The sequence below is a fragment of the Micropterus salmoides genome, unplaced genomic scaffold (genome assembly GCF_014851395.1).
Source record: "Micropterus salmoides isolate LMB-PRFRI ecotype aquatic unplaced genomic scaffold, ASM1485139v1 Ms_hic_scaffold_2, whole genome shotgun sequence".
In the NCBI taxonomy this organism is placed as follows: Eukaryota; Metazoa; Chordata; class Actinopteri; order Centrarchiformes; family Centrarchidae; genus Micropterus; species Micropterus salmoides.
Window position 1 is genome coordinate 54,300,529 of NW_024041150.1, and position 17,488 is coordinate 54,318,016.

General features: G+C 39.1%; 1 protein-coding gene across 2 annotated transcripts; it reads right to left on the reverse strand.

Moving 5' to 3' along the window:
- Positions 1–5,433: 5,433 nt before the first annotated feature.
- Positions 5,434–15,169, reverse strand: LOC119912660 (paired box protein Pax-1-like). 2 transcript variants are annotated; one of them, XM_038731944.1, is made up of 5 exons: positions 15,036–15,169; positions 13,038–13,628; positions 10,814–10,956; positions 9,164–9,395; positions 5,434–6,946 (listed from the first exon to the last, which is right to left on the reverse strand). In XM_038731944.1, exons 1-5 carry the CDS (start codon positions 15,037–15,039, stop codon positions 6,876–6,878), a joined length of 1,041 nt encoding a protein of 346 aa, XP_038587872.1. In that variant the 5' UTR covers positions 15,040–15,169; the 3' UTR covers positions 5,434–6,875. The 2 variants fall into 2 exon arrangements, with proteins under 2 accessions (XP_038587872.1, XP_038587873.1); XM_038731945.1 differs by having other exon boundaries at positions 13,038–13,623; positions 15,036–15,119.
- Positions 15,170–17,488: the final 2,319 nt, after the last annotated feature.

Genomic DNA, 17,488 nt, shown 5'->3' on the forward strand with positions numbered 1-17,488 from the left:
GCGCCACATGAACTTAACGCATACATTAGATTTAATACCTAATAAACTAATAATAACGAATATAACTAATAACTTATTGGATCATATATTTGATGATGGCATATATGGGATGCATATAATGGGATAAAGAGGGGTTACTCACAATGTGGATTATCTACCATTATTTACAAAAAATACCATAAAAATGTAATAAAATAATTTAGAAAAAAGACATTTGATATACATGTAAGTAAAAGTTGTTCAGATGAGGGATGAACCATAGAGAAAAATCTGTCAAGTTAAGGCGTCATAATTGATACCTGATGTTGTTTTTTCTGCAGAAATTAGCTGGTGACGGTCTTTGTGCAAGGCCACGGTACACTGGCAAAGACTGCAGCCAAGCTCTCAAATGAAAGTTCACTCAGTCACGAATCTTTGTGAGATGTTAACAATGCAAGATTCAGCTGTGATTAATTGCTACAGAGATGATGTCAGTGATCAGGAACGATGCGTCGTACGCAGACACACAAGTCCTGTCTATTCAAGACCGACTCTTTGAGGATGTTTAAACACAACTTCACAATTGTTCAGTTTGTTGCTTCAATATTTCTACTTTAGGAACTTTTAGGCAGAGGTGGAATAAATATTCAAGCATTTACTTAGAAAGGTAAGTGATAAGTTAAAGTACAAAGCAACCTAATTGTATTTAAAGTATCAAAAGTAAAAGTAGTCGTTTGACAGAATGTTGCAGCTGGTAATTATTATTGATGCATAAACATGTAAAAAGTACTTTAATGTTATAGCTGGTTGAGGTGGAGCTAAATTTCTTATATGCTCTTGGGTAGTTCAATCCATGACACAGCATCATTAACTGGGTTTTGTTTGTAAAATCCTTATTGGAAAAGCAATAGCTAATAAATAAGTGTAGTGAAGTACATAAATATTTTCCTCTAAGGTATCTCAAGTAAAAGATATCTAAAAGATATACAGTACTTGAGTAAATTACTTCCATCTTCTTTGGAAACTATTATAAAAGACGCATAATCAAATGTTTTCTTAAAGAAGAAGTTTGGTGTATTATGTAGTTTTTTCGATTTCAGCAGCTCCCAGTCGCTCAAACAGCTTTTCCTTGTTTGCCTTGATTCTGTTGGTCTTTCAGCCTGTCTGGTTTGTGGGAGTGATAATAATGTCACGCAGAGTACAACATGTCTGACCTGGCAGAGATAAACCAGGTGTGTGAGTGTGAAGAACAACCAAGCATGAAGGGTGAAAGCCTGTCACATTACAAAACATCATCTTAACAGCTGTCAAACGCAAGAGAGGCTTCGTGTCATTAAAGATGCCGTACAAATACAAAACACAAGCTCGAATCCGGTTGTTAGTGTCATTATTATACAGTAGATCCGGGTACACATTGACATAGCCACAGTTAAGTTTGACATGGCAGGAGACACGGCGCGGTCTCCTCCTACTTAAGGTAAATAAGCTATTTAATATCGCCTCAGATTAGCTGGAAAATATAACATCACAAAGCTGCTTCTTCGCCATATTGATTTGTCTTCCAGTGTTTTAAAAAATGAACGTCACTGTGTTCCCCTCGTCCAAGGCCATAGGCATGAAGTGAACACTGGGGGGCAGTTGACCTGCCTGTTGTAGAAAAGCAATATATAGCCTATTAATATATTGGGGGGGGTATGTGAAAAAATTAAGAGACCGCTGCTGAATTATCAGTTTCTCTAGTTTTACTTTTTATGTGTTTCAGTATAATTCACATTTTTGTTTTATTCTATTGCAAAGCGTAGCTATTTGACTGAAACACCACAGTTTTCTGTGGTTTTCAGCAATACAAAGGAGAAAACCGGTTAACCCTACCTGCTAGTGTGCAGATGTAAGCATGGGCGTTGGGGGAACAATAAACATAAAATTTCTCAAGAGCAATTTTTGAAGGGGGCACTTATAAAACAGCCAAAATTGTACGTGTATAGAATACTTGTACACATAGTACACATGTAGTCTTACTACTATTATTAGTGTAGCATGCAGACCGTGATGTTACCAAATTGCCTGACTTTTTGTACTTACTTGTTGATTTTCTTTTCTCTGTCATTATTTGTGGCAAACAACACAAAGCAATAACTAATCTGCCACTTAACATCATAATTCGCAAAATGGTTTTGCGGAAACCCAACACAACGGTAGAGTGATGGTTTTAACCTAATATCAGTTCACACGCAGGCTTATCGCTGTGTTAGTTGTAGTAAGAGATCCACAGATAAAACTTTTTCCTGGCTGATTCCAATTACTAATTTTTTTTTATTTTTATTAGGATCCCCATCAGCACCAGTATAAATGTTGGCTATTCTCACTGGGATCCATTCAATTGTATGGTCATAATGAAACATTGATTATTAAATAAAATTCACATTTTCACTGAAAGGAGCTTTGTACAAATAGTCCACAATCCAACTGAAAATATATTAATATATTATATATAGGCTACAGTATATTATAATTAAAAGTATTTGAAAGAATGTTATCCCATTTCTAATCTCACTATTTTAATTCTACTTAATTCTCCACCTTTAAACACAATCTACAGTAATCTGCTCACCTTGCTTTCCCCTTCAGACGCACATGCTCTCTCTCTCTCTCTCTCTCTCTCTTTCTGCTCCGACTTTATTTGTCAGCAATTTTATAAAAGACTGAGCACTTTTTGTATTTTTTCACCCGCAATTCTGTTTTCCCAGCAGCAGATGAGCGGCGTGTGGAGGAGGCTTGTTAAATACCGATGCTAATGAATAACATCGCCACCAACAGCTGTGTTCACTGTTGCTTTACCTCGTCCGTGCTTTACAACAGCCTATCCATCTTCTAACGTGATACAGGAACCGTAAGGTTAGCCGGTCGACATGCATACAATCACTGACTTGGTTAAGGCACAAACCCCTATGATGGCTATGGTAAGGTTAAGGTGCTTCGGGGGCTGTCAACGGCTTTAAAACAAACGTAGCTAGCTAGCTTGTGCTTGAGCTTTGTGACATGGTGCATTATCCTGATGGAAATAGCCATCAGAGGATGGGTACATGGTGGCCATAAAGGGATGGACATGGTCAGAAACAATGCTCAGGTAGGCCGTGGCATTTAAACGATGCCCAATTGGCACTAAGGGGCCTAAAGTGTGCCAAGAAAACATCCCCCACACCATTACACCACCACCAGCCTGCACAGTGGTAACAAGGCATGATGGATCCATGTTCTCATTCTGTTTACGCCAAATTCTGACTCGACCATCTGAATGTCTCAACAGAAATCGAGACTCATCAGACCAGGCAACATTTTTCCAGTCTTCAACTGTCCAATTTGGGTGAGCTCTTGCAAATTGTAGCCTCTTTTTCCTATTTGTAGTGGAGATGAGTGGTACCCGGTGGGGTCTTCTGCTGTTGTAGCCCATCCGCCTCAAGGTTGTGCGTGTTGCGGCTTCACAAATGCTTTGCTGCATACCTCGGTTGTAACGAGTGGTTATTTCAGTCAAAGTTGCTCTTCTATCAGCTTGAACCGGTCGGCCCTTTCTCCTCTGACCTCTAGCATCAATGAGGCATTTTCGCCCACAGGACTGCCGCATAATGGATGTTTTTCCCTTTTCACACCATTCTTTGTAAACCCTAGAAATGGTTGTGCGTGAAAATCCCAGTAACTGAGCAGATTGTGAAATACTCGTCTGGCACCAACAACCATGCCACGCTCCAAATTGCTTAAATCACCTTTCTTTCCCATTCTGACATTCAGTTTGGAGTTCAGGAGATTGTCTTGACCAGGACCACACCCCTAAATGCATTGAAGCAACTGCCATGTGATTGGTTGATTAGATAATTGCATTAATGAAACAGGTGTTCCTAATAATCCTTTTAGGTGAGTGTAGTTCGGCTTTGTTTGATGGCTTGTGCCCATCCATCTTCCTCTTGAGGTGGAGACTGGGCTGCTGATGACAGTGTCTTGATATGTCGGTCCTCCATCCACACCTTGATTGACCTGGCTGTGTGGCAAGGAGCATTGTCCTGCTGAAAGAAAACAATTCTCAGAGTTGGGGAACAGAAGGCGGAGACAAAACTGCCAGATTCCAGCTTTGCTGAACCCCCAGATCACCACCGATCCTCCACCAAATTTCACAGTGGGTGGGAGACACTGCGGCTTGTAGGCCTCTCCAGGTCTCCGTCTAAGCATTAGACGACCAGGTGTTGGGCAAAGATGACCTTTCTTCAGTCCTCTACAGTCAAACTCTTTTGCAAACCGCAGGCTGGCTCGTCTTTGCTTTTTTCTAGCTTTGCACATCTTCAGCCCTGCCTCTAGGAGCCTGTTTCAAACCATCCTCCTCGTGCACTTCACCCCAGTTGCCGTTTTCCCATTCTTTTTGTAGGTCACTTCATGTCATACGGTTGTTGAGTGACTTTTGAATGAGTTGGCGGTCATCCCGGTCAGTGGACAGTCGTTTTCGCTCTCTGCCAGTCTGTAGCTTTATTGTCCCCAGGTGTCTGTTGCTTGACCTTGTTCTTATGAACCACCGTCTTTGAAATCACTGTAAAGCCAGAATAGAACTTTTCTTTCTCTTTTGCCATTGTCAGCTTTTCTTTTTTTGAATTCAGATTTAATTTGAAGTACTACTAGCACTGTTGCAAGAGGATATTGATGACCACAGCAGTGGTTTTTATTCTTTTACTTGTTAAATAAGATTTGGTTCATGTGATCACTTAATCAGCACCTCATTAAGTAGAATGAGGTGTGAATGTGTTGGAATTTAACAGACACTGGAGGAAGTGGTGTCTTATTTTTTTGATGATTGCAAAAAGAACAAAAATTAGACCCAGAAACCGGACTTATCTTTTTAATGTCCATCCCTGAGAGTCTCCAGGTGGAGACAGAAAGCTGCTGAGTCACTGAGCAATAACAAAGCGGATCACAGAGGAGAGAAGAAGGACTTAACCGGATTCCTAAATGACTCCTACGCTTCCTAAAGAGACAGTTTTAAACAATGACCCGGTGTTTGCTCTGTCAGTCTGCGTCTCAGCACCATCTCAGATTGTTTAGGTCTTAATGGATGGCCTCTGTTTACTTTCAGCCGTTTACTGTTGGATCATCTTACACCTTTTTTACCTGGGAAGCTTCGCCTGACCTGCAGAGGCAACAGATAAGGACTCCAAATTGTTGAGGCAACGTTACTCTTACAAAAAAAAAAAATCAAATTTCATATTTTTATCACATGTGGAAGATTATTTCACACATGATAAATCCACATATAAAGGAGCATTGAGTTTTCACATGAAATATCACACAAACATTTCACAAATAATATTTAATATTTAACATGTGAACATGCTTTTTTGTGTGGGATTCTTGTAATTTGGTTAAAATTGGTTCAATCAGTTTAAACAGCTGATAGTTTAAATAATAAAAACATAGTTAACAAGTTTAATGTCTTTATTAAGCACCTTTATAGAAAAATATACTTACAGCTTTACCAATATATTTAATACGCACAGTTCCAATGCAATTTAAACTTTCCCTTTCATAACTAAAACATGGAAAAAGATGGACCTTCAACAGTTTGAAAGATTGCAAAATATGCTTATTTGCTTTCTTCTGGAGAAGATTGATGCTCAACACTCTTTCGTTCGTTTGATATGAAACTACAGTCGGTTAGCTAAGTTTGGCATAAAGACTAGAAATGGGGAAACAAATAGCCTGGCTCTGTCCATAGGTAACACAATCTAGCAGCTCCTCTAAAGCTCACTAATTACTACATGATATCTTATTTGCATAATCCACACTACCTTTGCTCCGTTTGCACCTCGCGTTCAGACTAAAATGGCAAAAATGAAGACCTAAAACGGAGAAGTTTGGAAACGCTGCCAACCCTGTTTTTCATTTTGAAACTCCGTAGAGCGCTTTAGTGCAGAAACGGAGGACTTTAGAAACGCAGTCGCTCACGTTTGGCTCTCTCTTATTGGGTCTCATAAGTCATCCAAAGTAGAAACATGATGCTGCTGACAGTTTTTTTTTTTACAGGGCATTTGTATTAAAATATTTTGTATTGTGCAAATAACACTAATACTTTACACTTGTACTGTGCATGTCGCCATATTTATTTTGCGACGACTCCCAGTCTGTTTACAAAAATGGTCTGATTCTTCATCTGTGTTTATTTATTCTTTCGCCAAATCTTCTGTAACTACGGAATAGACCATCTGCTTCATGTTTAATACTGGCACGCGCCTGCCCAGTGTACCTGAACGGCCACTAGATGTGCGTTTTCAGTCGTTTTAATGTAGACGGAAATCAACTCTGATACGCAGCTAAAACGCTGGTGTGGACGGAGGTCGTATTCGTTTTTAAACTTAAACGGAGTAGTGTGTATGGAGCCTTAGAGGTGATACCTTTGGACTGAACCAGTCCATCTGTTTCCCTCTGCTTCTAGTCTTTATGCTAAGCTAGGCCAACAGGCAACTGGCTGTAGTTTCATATTTAACGTACAGAAAACAGTGGTATCTATCTTCTCATCTAATTATCGAAAGCGAATAAGGTTTCTTTCCGAAGATGTAGATTTATTTATACACAAATTATTTCCGTTGAGGTGAAAGGGGGAGAAAACAGACTCCTTTTTATTTACTTTACATTTCTAGGTGCATTTGGTGTATTTTTCCTTCACCACATGTCTTTATGCTGCCGGGAGACATAATAAATCTTTAAATAAAGTCCTGGAGTTGGTTATGGATCAATTGTAACAGGAGAGAAGATTTCGCCTTCGGGTCTTCTGCTCTGGTCTGGAGAAGTAAAAGTCACAACTCTCCTCAGAAGTAAAGTCTTTCAGCGTCACATCGTCTTCTTGAGTTTCCTTGTTGTCATCACGAGCCTGAAGACGATCTGTGAGCAGCATGATGGTCTTTGTACAGAGGACTCAGAGGTTTCCTGTCCTCTGCAGAGACAGCAAAACAGAAATTAAATCATTTATCATCACCAACATTTTTTATACCTTCCCTTCATCAGTTTTCTGAGGGTGTCAATTACTCACGTGACCACAAACACCAAGCATTCATAACAGCATTACAACCATAGATAGAATAAAATTTTTACAGAATACATTATATCCCAATGGTAGATTTATCCTCCTAAATATTTACAAGAAATTTACATTTCAGTAAAGCCCTACCCATCAATAGGGAAACAGGTTAACTCCGGACTCTTACTCATCTCTTAACACTTAGGGATAACTCAAACTAATCTTGCACTTCATTTCCAGTAAGTAGAGCCAGACCATGACCTTCAATAAGCTATTTTAACCTTAAAGGATACTGCTGGTGATATTCTGTACTTTTGTCAACAAATCCAATGAAAAGACCAAAAACAACACCTTGTTAGTCCATCTGTCAATACTGTCTGACTGTCTGTGGCTCTCAGCGCCAAGCCCATTGGTTCCTGCTGAACATGCTGATGAACAGCTCACAAATATAGTTTCATTTTTAAAAACAGCTGCTCACTGTAGTTGTTAACAAACATTTTGTTGATTTTGTTATTATCAGTCCATTTAAATTAACAGTGAAGTACAGTTGGGCATGAGTGTAATAATTCTGACATTATAAGAGATTAAAAAGTTAAAGTGTGATTATATCCTGACAAATTCACTACCAGACTCCGAAATGCTACGGTGATATCACAGGAGATAAATCAGACCAATCCGTATGAACTTGCGTCATTGTTAGGAGCACAGACGTAGTGAATTACATTTTGTTCAGGTGAGGCAAACTCATTTATTTAAACGTTGAACCTGCTGAACTCAGGTGATCATTATCTGTTGAGCTTTTACAAAGAACTGGTTCTGCCTGCTGTGTTTATGAGCAGCTGTAATGAGGCTTGAAGCTGCTGGTTGGAGATCAGATGTGGGATCATTATTTTGAACTTTCCCAGTTAAAATAAGATTTTAACAGTCTGTGCTGTACACAGGCCTACATGAGTGGTTTTCTGTCTGTAAAAACTGAAATGTAATAATTCAGATGACTGAAGATACGAACATTTATGTCTGGTGCACACTAGAGATTTAACTGATTAAAGTGGGATAGCTCAGACATAACAGCAGAATTAATAGATTTTTATATATTTTATCATAAGAATGCACCAGACGGTTCAGTCCAGACGCAGGACCACACACAGCGTTAAAGGTTACAGAGTGGCGGTTCCGGGAACTTTGGGATCTCACAGAAACTCGTGTGATCAAACGTGACTTCAGATTGACGTCGTCAGCTCCTTGCACTTGTCTGTGTTGTGTTTTGCACAGAAAAACACAAAAACATAATACAAATTGCGGATGAACCCGAGGCTAAGAAGAGGGAATCAGCAGCTTTACACATTTTATATCACAAGCAATTACACAACACGCTGGAGACGCTTCCTGGTCAGCTCGCTCTCACTGGCTGTTAAATATCATATTTAGCATCCGATCCAGTCAGCGATGCTAAGATTATGTCTGTAAACCCCTCACACTACATGATCACTTGGCCGATAATTGCTTCAGACCAGCCTCAGCTCGGGAACGCCCCCGGGATTGTCTGGAAGAGTTAATCAGACCCGAAATTTGCTAAATTATGTGCTGGATGCATACTGGAGGATAATTTAGCAGTTTACACAGCAGATATGATTCAATATGTCATCTGTATTTTATGTTGGAGCAATAAACAAACTAAATGTACATTTTTATTAAAACCAGCATCTGTTTCTTCTGTGTAATTTGGGACCATTTTATTCTCAACACGACCAGCCCTGTTTCTTAAAAACACAAACATTTGTGGTGGTTGAGTGGAGAAACGCAGCATTTAGCATAACATAAAGCCCCGCAGATGTGTTTTTATAGCTTCAAACGCCAGGATGGAAGTTCTGCGGCTTTTAGATGACAGTTTCTAACATTTGTAATTATCAGTTAGGCCACAGAGTCAACTTCCCCTTCAGCATCCATCCTCAAAAAGACTTAAATACAACAGCAGGCTGCAAGTAAAAATGTGAATTTAGGGGCGAAGAAAACATCCAGTTTGAGTCTAAAATCTTTCTATGAACAGTGTCAAAAACACAGCGTTTATTTTCACCTGAACAATGTCTGGATTAAACTAAATCAGTTTTAAAGGAGTATTTAAGTCAGTCTCACCGTCTCTTTGTGGAAGTTTGAAAGATGTTGCAGTGTGCAAGTCTGCAGCCTCCAGTGTTGCTGCAGGGCTGAGATGAGCCTGACTCTGAGTCAAACTGGAGCTCAGGCTGGGCTGGGGCTGCCAGGGGTGTCCAGTGCTCATGTAGTTGGCTGCTGGACCTCCGTACATGCCGTACTGGTTCGGTGGAGAATACGCACAAGCTGAGACATAACCAGGCAGACAGGACGAAGACTGAGGACAAAAAAGTAAAGGAAGAATTTAAGAAACATGAGTGAATGAAGATTGAAACCACTCAATTTACACTCTATACTGTTGGCACAGGATGAAAAGTCAAGATGTCACCAGAATCAACAGGATTCATCAGTAACTTTTATTGTAATTTGGTCTGCAGGTGTTTGAAAAACACTGCGGTGACCCAAAGTGTGAGACATGCAAGGCTCTCATAGTGAATCTTCCAGCTTGTGCAGTAAAACCCCCACAAATGGTTCAGAACGCAGCATCAGCCCAAAAGGACTCATGTCACTCCATTACTCAGTGACTGGCTCCCCGTGGCCTCCTGCATCAAATTCAAGCCCCTAATGCTGCATACAGAGCTACTGCTGGGTCTGCACCCATCTACCTAAACTCCATAATACAAGTTTACGTTCCTTCTCGGCCGCTGCGCTCCTCCAACGAACGCCGCCTGGCTCTGCCATCCCTTCCTACACAAAGCAATCCCAGTCCTGTCTGTTCTCATCTGTGACACCACGATGGTGGAACGAGCTACCACACGCCATCAGAGCAGGGGCGTCCCTCTCTAACTTCAAGAAGCTCCTGAAAATTCTTCAGAGAACACTTCATTTAATAACACCTAACCTCAAACCTCCAACATGCACTTCCTGTGCTCCTTTTCTTCTCTTGTACTGATTGAACTATTTCGTTAACTCGTAATTCTTTCCCTCAGTACAGTTTCACTATTTGTTCCACATGTGCTAATAGCTGTTACTAGTATCTTGTGTCACTTGTAGATCTCTTGCTATACTGATGCTTTATTGATGCTTGTATGTTGTTCCTCAAATATGTCACTTAGTGAGTAAATTTAAATGTAGACAGACTGACGGTGGTTAAACTGGTTAAACTGACACAGCGTTTATTTTACTTATTAACAAACTGAAGTTGTTCTGATAGCAGAGGAAGAGTTATCGTTGTGTATCAGTATACTGCTGACAGTCTGCAGCTGTTTCTATTTTCATAAAAGAGCAGGGAAACAGGAAGTGGGTCTCGATGACAGCCAATCAGAGCTCCGGATGCTTCTGTATGCCACCATATAAAAACAGAGCGGGCAAATGGAAAAACTAAAGCTGATGAATGTAAATGCAAAGTTATAAAATAAAAGTCATGTGTGTGTGAAAATTCAGCTGTTGATTTCTCTTCCAATAAAATTCTGCTGCTTATTCATCAATTTAATAATCATTTTTCTAGCTATTTATTCCTTTTTAATTTGACCTATTTACTGATGAGTCAACGTCTGTTATTAGTCCGTTTTTATTATCAAATTAAATGTTAATTTAGTTCATTATTAATTTTCTGCTTTGCAGCTTTAAGTATTTATTTGTCTCAAATAGGAAACAGGAAAATCCTCTTCTTTTGTTAGAGTTTATTTTATTTACCTGCTGCGGGTATTTGAGGTCTGGCTCGTTGTAGGTTTTCTCTGCTCCATTGATTCCAGGAGGAAACGGCCTCATGCTGGCCACACTGGTCATACTGGTCCAGTCCTCCATTTTGGCTGGGTGTCCCTCAGATCTAGGCAGTGCTGAAAGAAAACAAATTAACACAAATTTAACAGTAAATAATTTTACATTTTGGTGCACATCTGCAGCTGTTTCAATGCTTCATAGAACAAAACAAGTCCACCTCAAAAGATCAGTCCACCTTAAGCTAGTTAGTAGTGAATATTAAGTCTTCTTGTTTCAGGAAGAAAAATGTTTTACTTAAAAACATTCTCATGAAACAATCAGAACATAATTAAATCTTCTTTTTTTTTTCCTGTAACACAAAGTGAAGTTTCTTGTGTTAGTTTTTATTTTCTCGATCACAGTAAACAATTTTTCTTGGCACATTTATAAAGTTGTTTAAGTAGCTATTAATCAGAGTTTCAACCAAACTGATGGTCCTTTTCATCATAAAGCAGCTCCAGAATTAGAAACAACATTTTTTAAGCTGTAACACAGTGTAGTCCTCCTTTACAGACGATTAATGCAGTAAAACATAATAAGAAATTATTAAAATGTAATAATTCGTCAATTAAATAACTGAAAATAGATTAAAATAAAAAAAGGAACCTTAAAGCTGTTCTGCATTTTGGAACTTAAATTAAATACTTTTATTAAATCAATGTGAAAACTTATTTATTATCAAGCTGAAAATCTTCGTTTTGTTGTTGAGCTCACTGATTGTTTTCAAAGAACTATTATTGATGAGAAAGATAAATTTGCTATTGTGCTTTTTCCAGATATTTTATACGTCGCTAATCTGCTTTTAAAGCAGGTTTTCAAAACAAAACCTTCAAATGTGTTTAACGGCACTTGCGGACAAAAAAACTGCAGCTATAGGTGGAATGTAAATAAGTACCTTTACAAGTACTGTACTAAAGTTAAAAAAATTTTTAATGAAAAATAAATAAATAGAATAGAATAGATTTTTTTGTACACTAAACATACAAAGAGTTAAAGAAACTTCTAAAATATGGATTTAAAATCCCGTTATAACTAGGTGATTATGGGCGAGGCAAAGTCATTTCAAATACAAGAGGTGTAAAATGCCAAGAAATGCATTAAATCATTGCTTAAAAAGCATTAAAGAGGAAATAAAACAAAATATAAAATCAATTAAATGGAATCATAAATACTATTTTACCTTTATCTTTAAATAATATTTCACTTTCTCTTTTATTTTATTTATCTACTGCGTAATTCTGCTGAGACACTGTGTGTGGAAGAAACTTAATGTTTTGGGACATAAATGTTATTCTAGTTGTACATGGTAGCCTTTGTTTCTTGGACATTTTGGAGGCTAATAGTTTCACCAACAATAAATATATAGGGTGAAGTAAAATGGGTCAAATAAGGTTGGAGCTTTTTAACAGCCAATCGCAATTACTGATCTTGAATTATTGCCACATGGGCCACGTGTACACACAGGCAAAGAAAGTGAGGGTGCAAAACAGGTTCATAGTTGTATACATACATATATACATGTAAACAAAAAAAAACAGTGAATTGTTAAATCTTTTTTCAGTGAAATGTTTGTTCAACTTTTTAGTGCATGAAATATTTAAGACATTACTTTGTCACACCAAAGACAATAATGTCAGTTTCCTGCAAAAAAAATTAGATGATTTCAGCTAAAATCACTGTGTTGTTCTCTCTTTAGATTTAAGCTAACAGCTGATACTGGCAACATGCTGATACTCAAACGCTCATAATTACAAAACAATTATATATATTTTTTTAAATAAATATTTAAAACACATGCCAATTTATAAACATATCATTAGATCTCATGCATAGCTTATTTTAGCTGACTTCACCCTATTTATAAAAGGCCTAAATAGAACAATAACTAAATGAATGAATGCTCAATATTCTAAGTAATTTGTTTTTACTTTTATTTATCAGTTTGGTATTTATCACCCACCTAAACTCACTTGTAAAATTTCTATATAACTTATTTGTTTTTATTTTACACACCATTGATTCCCTCTTTACATACATTAATAAAATCAAACAGGCTAAAAAACTAGGCTAACAAAAGCCATGTGTGGCCGGATGCCCATCGGGCCAACGAGACGTCAGAAGATGTGAGAAACCGATTTCTATTTATTTAGCAACCGACCTGCCGGGTCCATGAAGGCTCGGATGCCCAGGATGTCGTGCCAGCTACGCGGCAGGCCAGCGTGTCCGGCGGGGCCGCTGCCGGTCCTGGTCCCGGTGGGGGCCACTGCGGGGCCAGTGTAGGAGGGGTACGGGTAGACGTGTCCGTACTGGAGCTGAGCCGGGACCGATCTGCTGCTCTCATACGGCTGTGAAACAGTCCCGAGTTTATTCCTGAGAATCCGGCTGATGGAGCTCACAGACGGGACGTTGTATTTGTCGCACACCCCGTCCGAGAGAAGCCGGTCCCGGATCTCCCAGGCGAAGATGCCCGGGTCGTCCTGCTTGTAGTCCCGGATGCTCTTGACCACGGCGGGGGTGGTGACCCGGGGCTTGCTGCCGCCGATGGCCCCGGGCAGGATGGAGCCGGTGTCGTTGTAGCGGGTCAGGATCTTGGACACGCAGCCGTGGGAGACCCGCAGCTGGCGGCTGATGTCGCAGGGCCGCATCCCGAGCTGCGCCAGCTCCACGATCCGCAGCCGCACCGCGCTCGGCAGCGGCCGGCCGTTAACGAACACCCCGCCGAGCTGGTTCACCTCCCCGTAGCTCTGCTCTGCGCACACGACACAGAACACGTCTGAATATAAAGGAGCAGGATCCATTCTTTCGCTTTATTAAGTAATAATTGTAATGGCTTCTCAAATGTTCTTACGTGATAATATATTTGTAAAGTTGGCCTAAAGTTAGAGGCGAAGGAGAAGAATGAGCTGCGGCAGATTTCTTTATTAGACAGTGATTTTAAATAAGCTACAGTTCTTGTTCATAAGCATATAAAGAGTTAAAATGAGGTTAATAAAATTTTTAATAGGAGTTAAATGAGGTCAATGATTTGTATAAGTAAAGCTCCTTCTACAAAAACGTCTTGTTATTACTGGATGATTTTTAGGCCTGTTGGCACCAAACGTGAATAACAAATTCTGTTGTTTTTCCAGCTATTTTTTCGTTGTATACCATTATGCTAATAAATTATTAAATACATAATTTGAATAAATAAGCCTATAACTTGTGTCCACAAATTTGTGTAATTATAATAATACTAATAAAAATGTATTCTTGTTGGTTAGACCATCTGCAATGAGGGAGATAATTATCATTAAAGGACTAATCAATTCATTTAAATTTCAGGTTTATTCATGTTTACCATTGAGGGGTTTGAAGAAAATTATAGACCTACAAGAAATTTAGCATTTTTGTATTTCTCATCTGATTTTAGTTGTCAGATATTACTTGCATAAACAAAACCCAATGAAACCTGAATAAATAACAATCAATCAATATAGAAGTGACTGCAGGTTGCAATCTTACAGCCTAATCTTTAATTTAATTGGTCAAGGAACCACTTTAACTAAAGACACTTTAAAAAAAGTCCACCAGGAACTCCACAGAAATTAACTTTCATTTTTAAGATGTAGTCATTTAAAAGACTTGCAGTGCAACAGCATGGGAGTTTGTGTTTTCATGAAACATGCTGTGTCCCCAACACAGCTGAGGGTCCACATGTCTCTACTTCTTTTTTATTTAATGTCATTTAAGGTGTTGAATACATTTCCATAGGCCTACACGCAGGAAGCAGCATTTCCTTGTTGTTTATATTATTATGCCATTCTTAATTAAAATTTTAACAGCTGAATTTCCAGAGTCAACTGCATCTGCATGCACAGTTTACAATTTGTTTAAATTACATCTTGGATTTATCTGACTTTGTAAAATAAACCATGAAAGTGAAGAACTTTTATCAGTTTGAGGAGATTAATGTCCAGTCTAAGAGGATACAAATTTCCATTAAATTACATTTCACTAAATCTGACTTTTCATTTACAAATAAGCAAGCAACAACAAAGAAACTTTTCCAAAAGAAAACCTTCAAAAGGGAGAGTGAAAATTTCCTTCTAGCCTGACATGAATGCACTCTCTCTGTCACCTTCAGCTGCTTTATATAGGAAAGTTTTTGTTGTCTCACCCATCAGCTGCTGTCTCACAGCGTCTCACCGCTCCACCATCCAACTCTCCGACTGCAGCCTGCAGTGATCTGAACTCCTTGTTCTCCTCCTCCTCCTCCTCCTCCTCCTCCGGGTGGAAGTCATGTCATAGTTTCCTGTTTGGAGAGCAGGAGGATCATTTAGCGTTAGCACTCAGAAAAACAAGCACACCTGAAGGGCTCTTTGGTGAATTTAAAGCTGCTCATTCTTTTCAAGTCCACATGTTTACAATGAACACATTATAACAGGCTGATGAAATTGGTTGATCCTCCTTTTGGCAGAAAAAAACTCAACCAAATGTTTCCCATAGCTGCAGATCAGACCTGAACAACGGTCAGGAGGAAATTTAGATCATTCCTTTTTACAAAACTGTTTCAGTTCAGTAATATTCTTGGGATGTCTGGTGTAAAGTCATGCCACAGCATCTCAATCAGGTTGCGGTCAGGACTCCAGAAGGCGTATTTTCTTCTGCTGAAGACATTATGTTGTTCATTTACTTCTGTGCTTTCGGGTCGTTGTTTTGTTGAGCTTCAATTGGCAGACTGATGGTTTGACATTCTCCTGCAAAATTTCTTGATAAACTTTGAAATTAATTTTTCCATCAATAATAGCAAACCTTCCAGACCCTGAGGCAGCGAAGCAGCCCCAAATTCATGATGCCCCCTCCACCATACTTCATAGTTGGGATAAGTTTTTGATGTTGGTGTGCTGTCCCTATTTTCCTCCACACAACCAACGAAACCAAACTTGGTTTTGTCGGTTCACAGAATATTTTGCCAGTAGTGCTGTGGAACATCCAGACGCACACAGAAATTTCTGTGTTTAAGCAGTTGACAGCCCCCCCCGAGGCAGTTTGTCTTATTGTGGACTGATAAACATTGAGGATTTTAGAGATAGGCCTACTTTTGTAACCCTTTCACTATACCAGCTTCAACAAGTCAACAATTCTTATCTCAAGTTTTAACTCTTTTGTTCGAGGCATGGTTCACATCAGGCAACGCTTCACGAGAGCAACAAAATTAAAACTGATGTGTTTTTTTTATAGGTCAGGGCAGCTCTAACCAACACCTTCAATCCCAAATCATAGATTGGACTCCAGGTTGGCTGACTCCTGACTCCAATGTGTGAATGTTTACATGGTGTGTTCAATAAAAACATAAAAACATATCATTGTTTGTGTGGTATTAGTTGTGGTGACTTAGATGAAGATCTGGGCCCGTATTTATCAAGCTTCTCAGAATTACTCATAAGAACTAAGAACTGACTTAAAAGTAAAAAAATTCTTGACTCAAAGCTGCTTAAAAGTTAGTTATCAAGCATCATGGTCCTAATTTGAGTGAAGTGTAGGACTAAATCTTAAGTGTCACTCTTAGTGCTGATTTACGACAGTTTTGCGCCGCAAAAAAGATTTTGGATGACGATGTAGCCAAGGACCAATCACTGAATAGATTTCCTTCTTTTAGAATATTCTCAGATAAATTCACATTGAATGGTGAAATTCCTAAGAGGAGTTTATATTCAACACACGTTTAACATAAAGAATTTTCAAGAGAATACATTATGATACAGGCCCACACATTAATAAATGAAAGATAAAAAAGTTTATCTTTAGATGAGCACCATCCAAGGTGTCTATACTGCTCCTGTGAAGCCGGCTGTTTGAACTGTGTTTGCTTCTGTCGGATTACGGGGGTTTTGTTGGGAAGTCGATGAAACGCGTGACAGTGTGTGGAGCTGTAGTGCTATAATTGTTTCCATGACTATTCGGCTTATTGGTGGTTGTGACGGCCAAAATCATGTCCTGTGGCAAATAAACGAGGCGTCATCTCCACCTTCAGTTTAACAGAAAACGCATTACTGCGTAAAGTCAGTGGTGAGATGACGTCCCTCACCATCTGGCTGACAAAGATTATCTCTGCGCTGTCCGACCCCGTCTATTAACTGTGCGTCGTCAGAATTCTTCCTCTCCTCTCCTCATGTCTCCACAGCGCCATCACAAGCCCTACTGGCAGCTCCTGACCACTTGAGAGACCTCTGGAGCTGCCTTAAATAACTGGGAGAGTCAGAGTGATTCTCTGCTTTGAGAAATTTGATAACTTGCTTTTATTCTGAAGTTTAAAAGTAGGAGTAAATTTCATGAATTCTCAGCAATTAAGACTAAAATGGCACTTTGAGAAGCTTGATAAATTTCGGCCCAGATAACATGTTATGACCAATTTATTCTCTGGAATAAAAAAAAATTAATTCAGGTGCATATTGTAGACAAAGAAACCTGAACAGAAACTCCTCTGTTCATCACAGGGTGTTACAGTAAATGGAAGTTATGTGGATATTTGATACATTATTCAGCTCTGCCAGTCATCCATCATAAATACAGGTGTCGCTAAATTTGTTCCAGGTTCCAGGTTTTCTCAACGATTTGAGGAGACAACTT

Coding starts and splice junctions, on each gene's coding strand:
- LOC119912660 (XM_038731944.1), bottom strand. Junction 9,396..10,813: donor ACCTCAAATACCCGCAGCAG/GTAAATAAAATA, acceptor TTTTGTCCTCAG/TCTTCGTCCTGTCTGCCTGG. Junction 6,947..9,163: donor CAAACTTCCACAAAGAGACG/GTGAGACTGACT, acceptor CTGTCTCTGCAG/AGGACAGGAAACCTCTGAGT.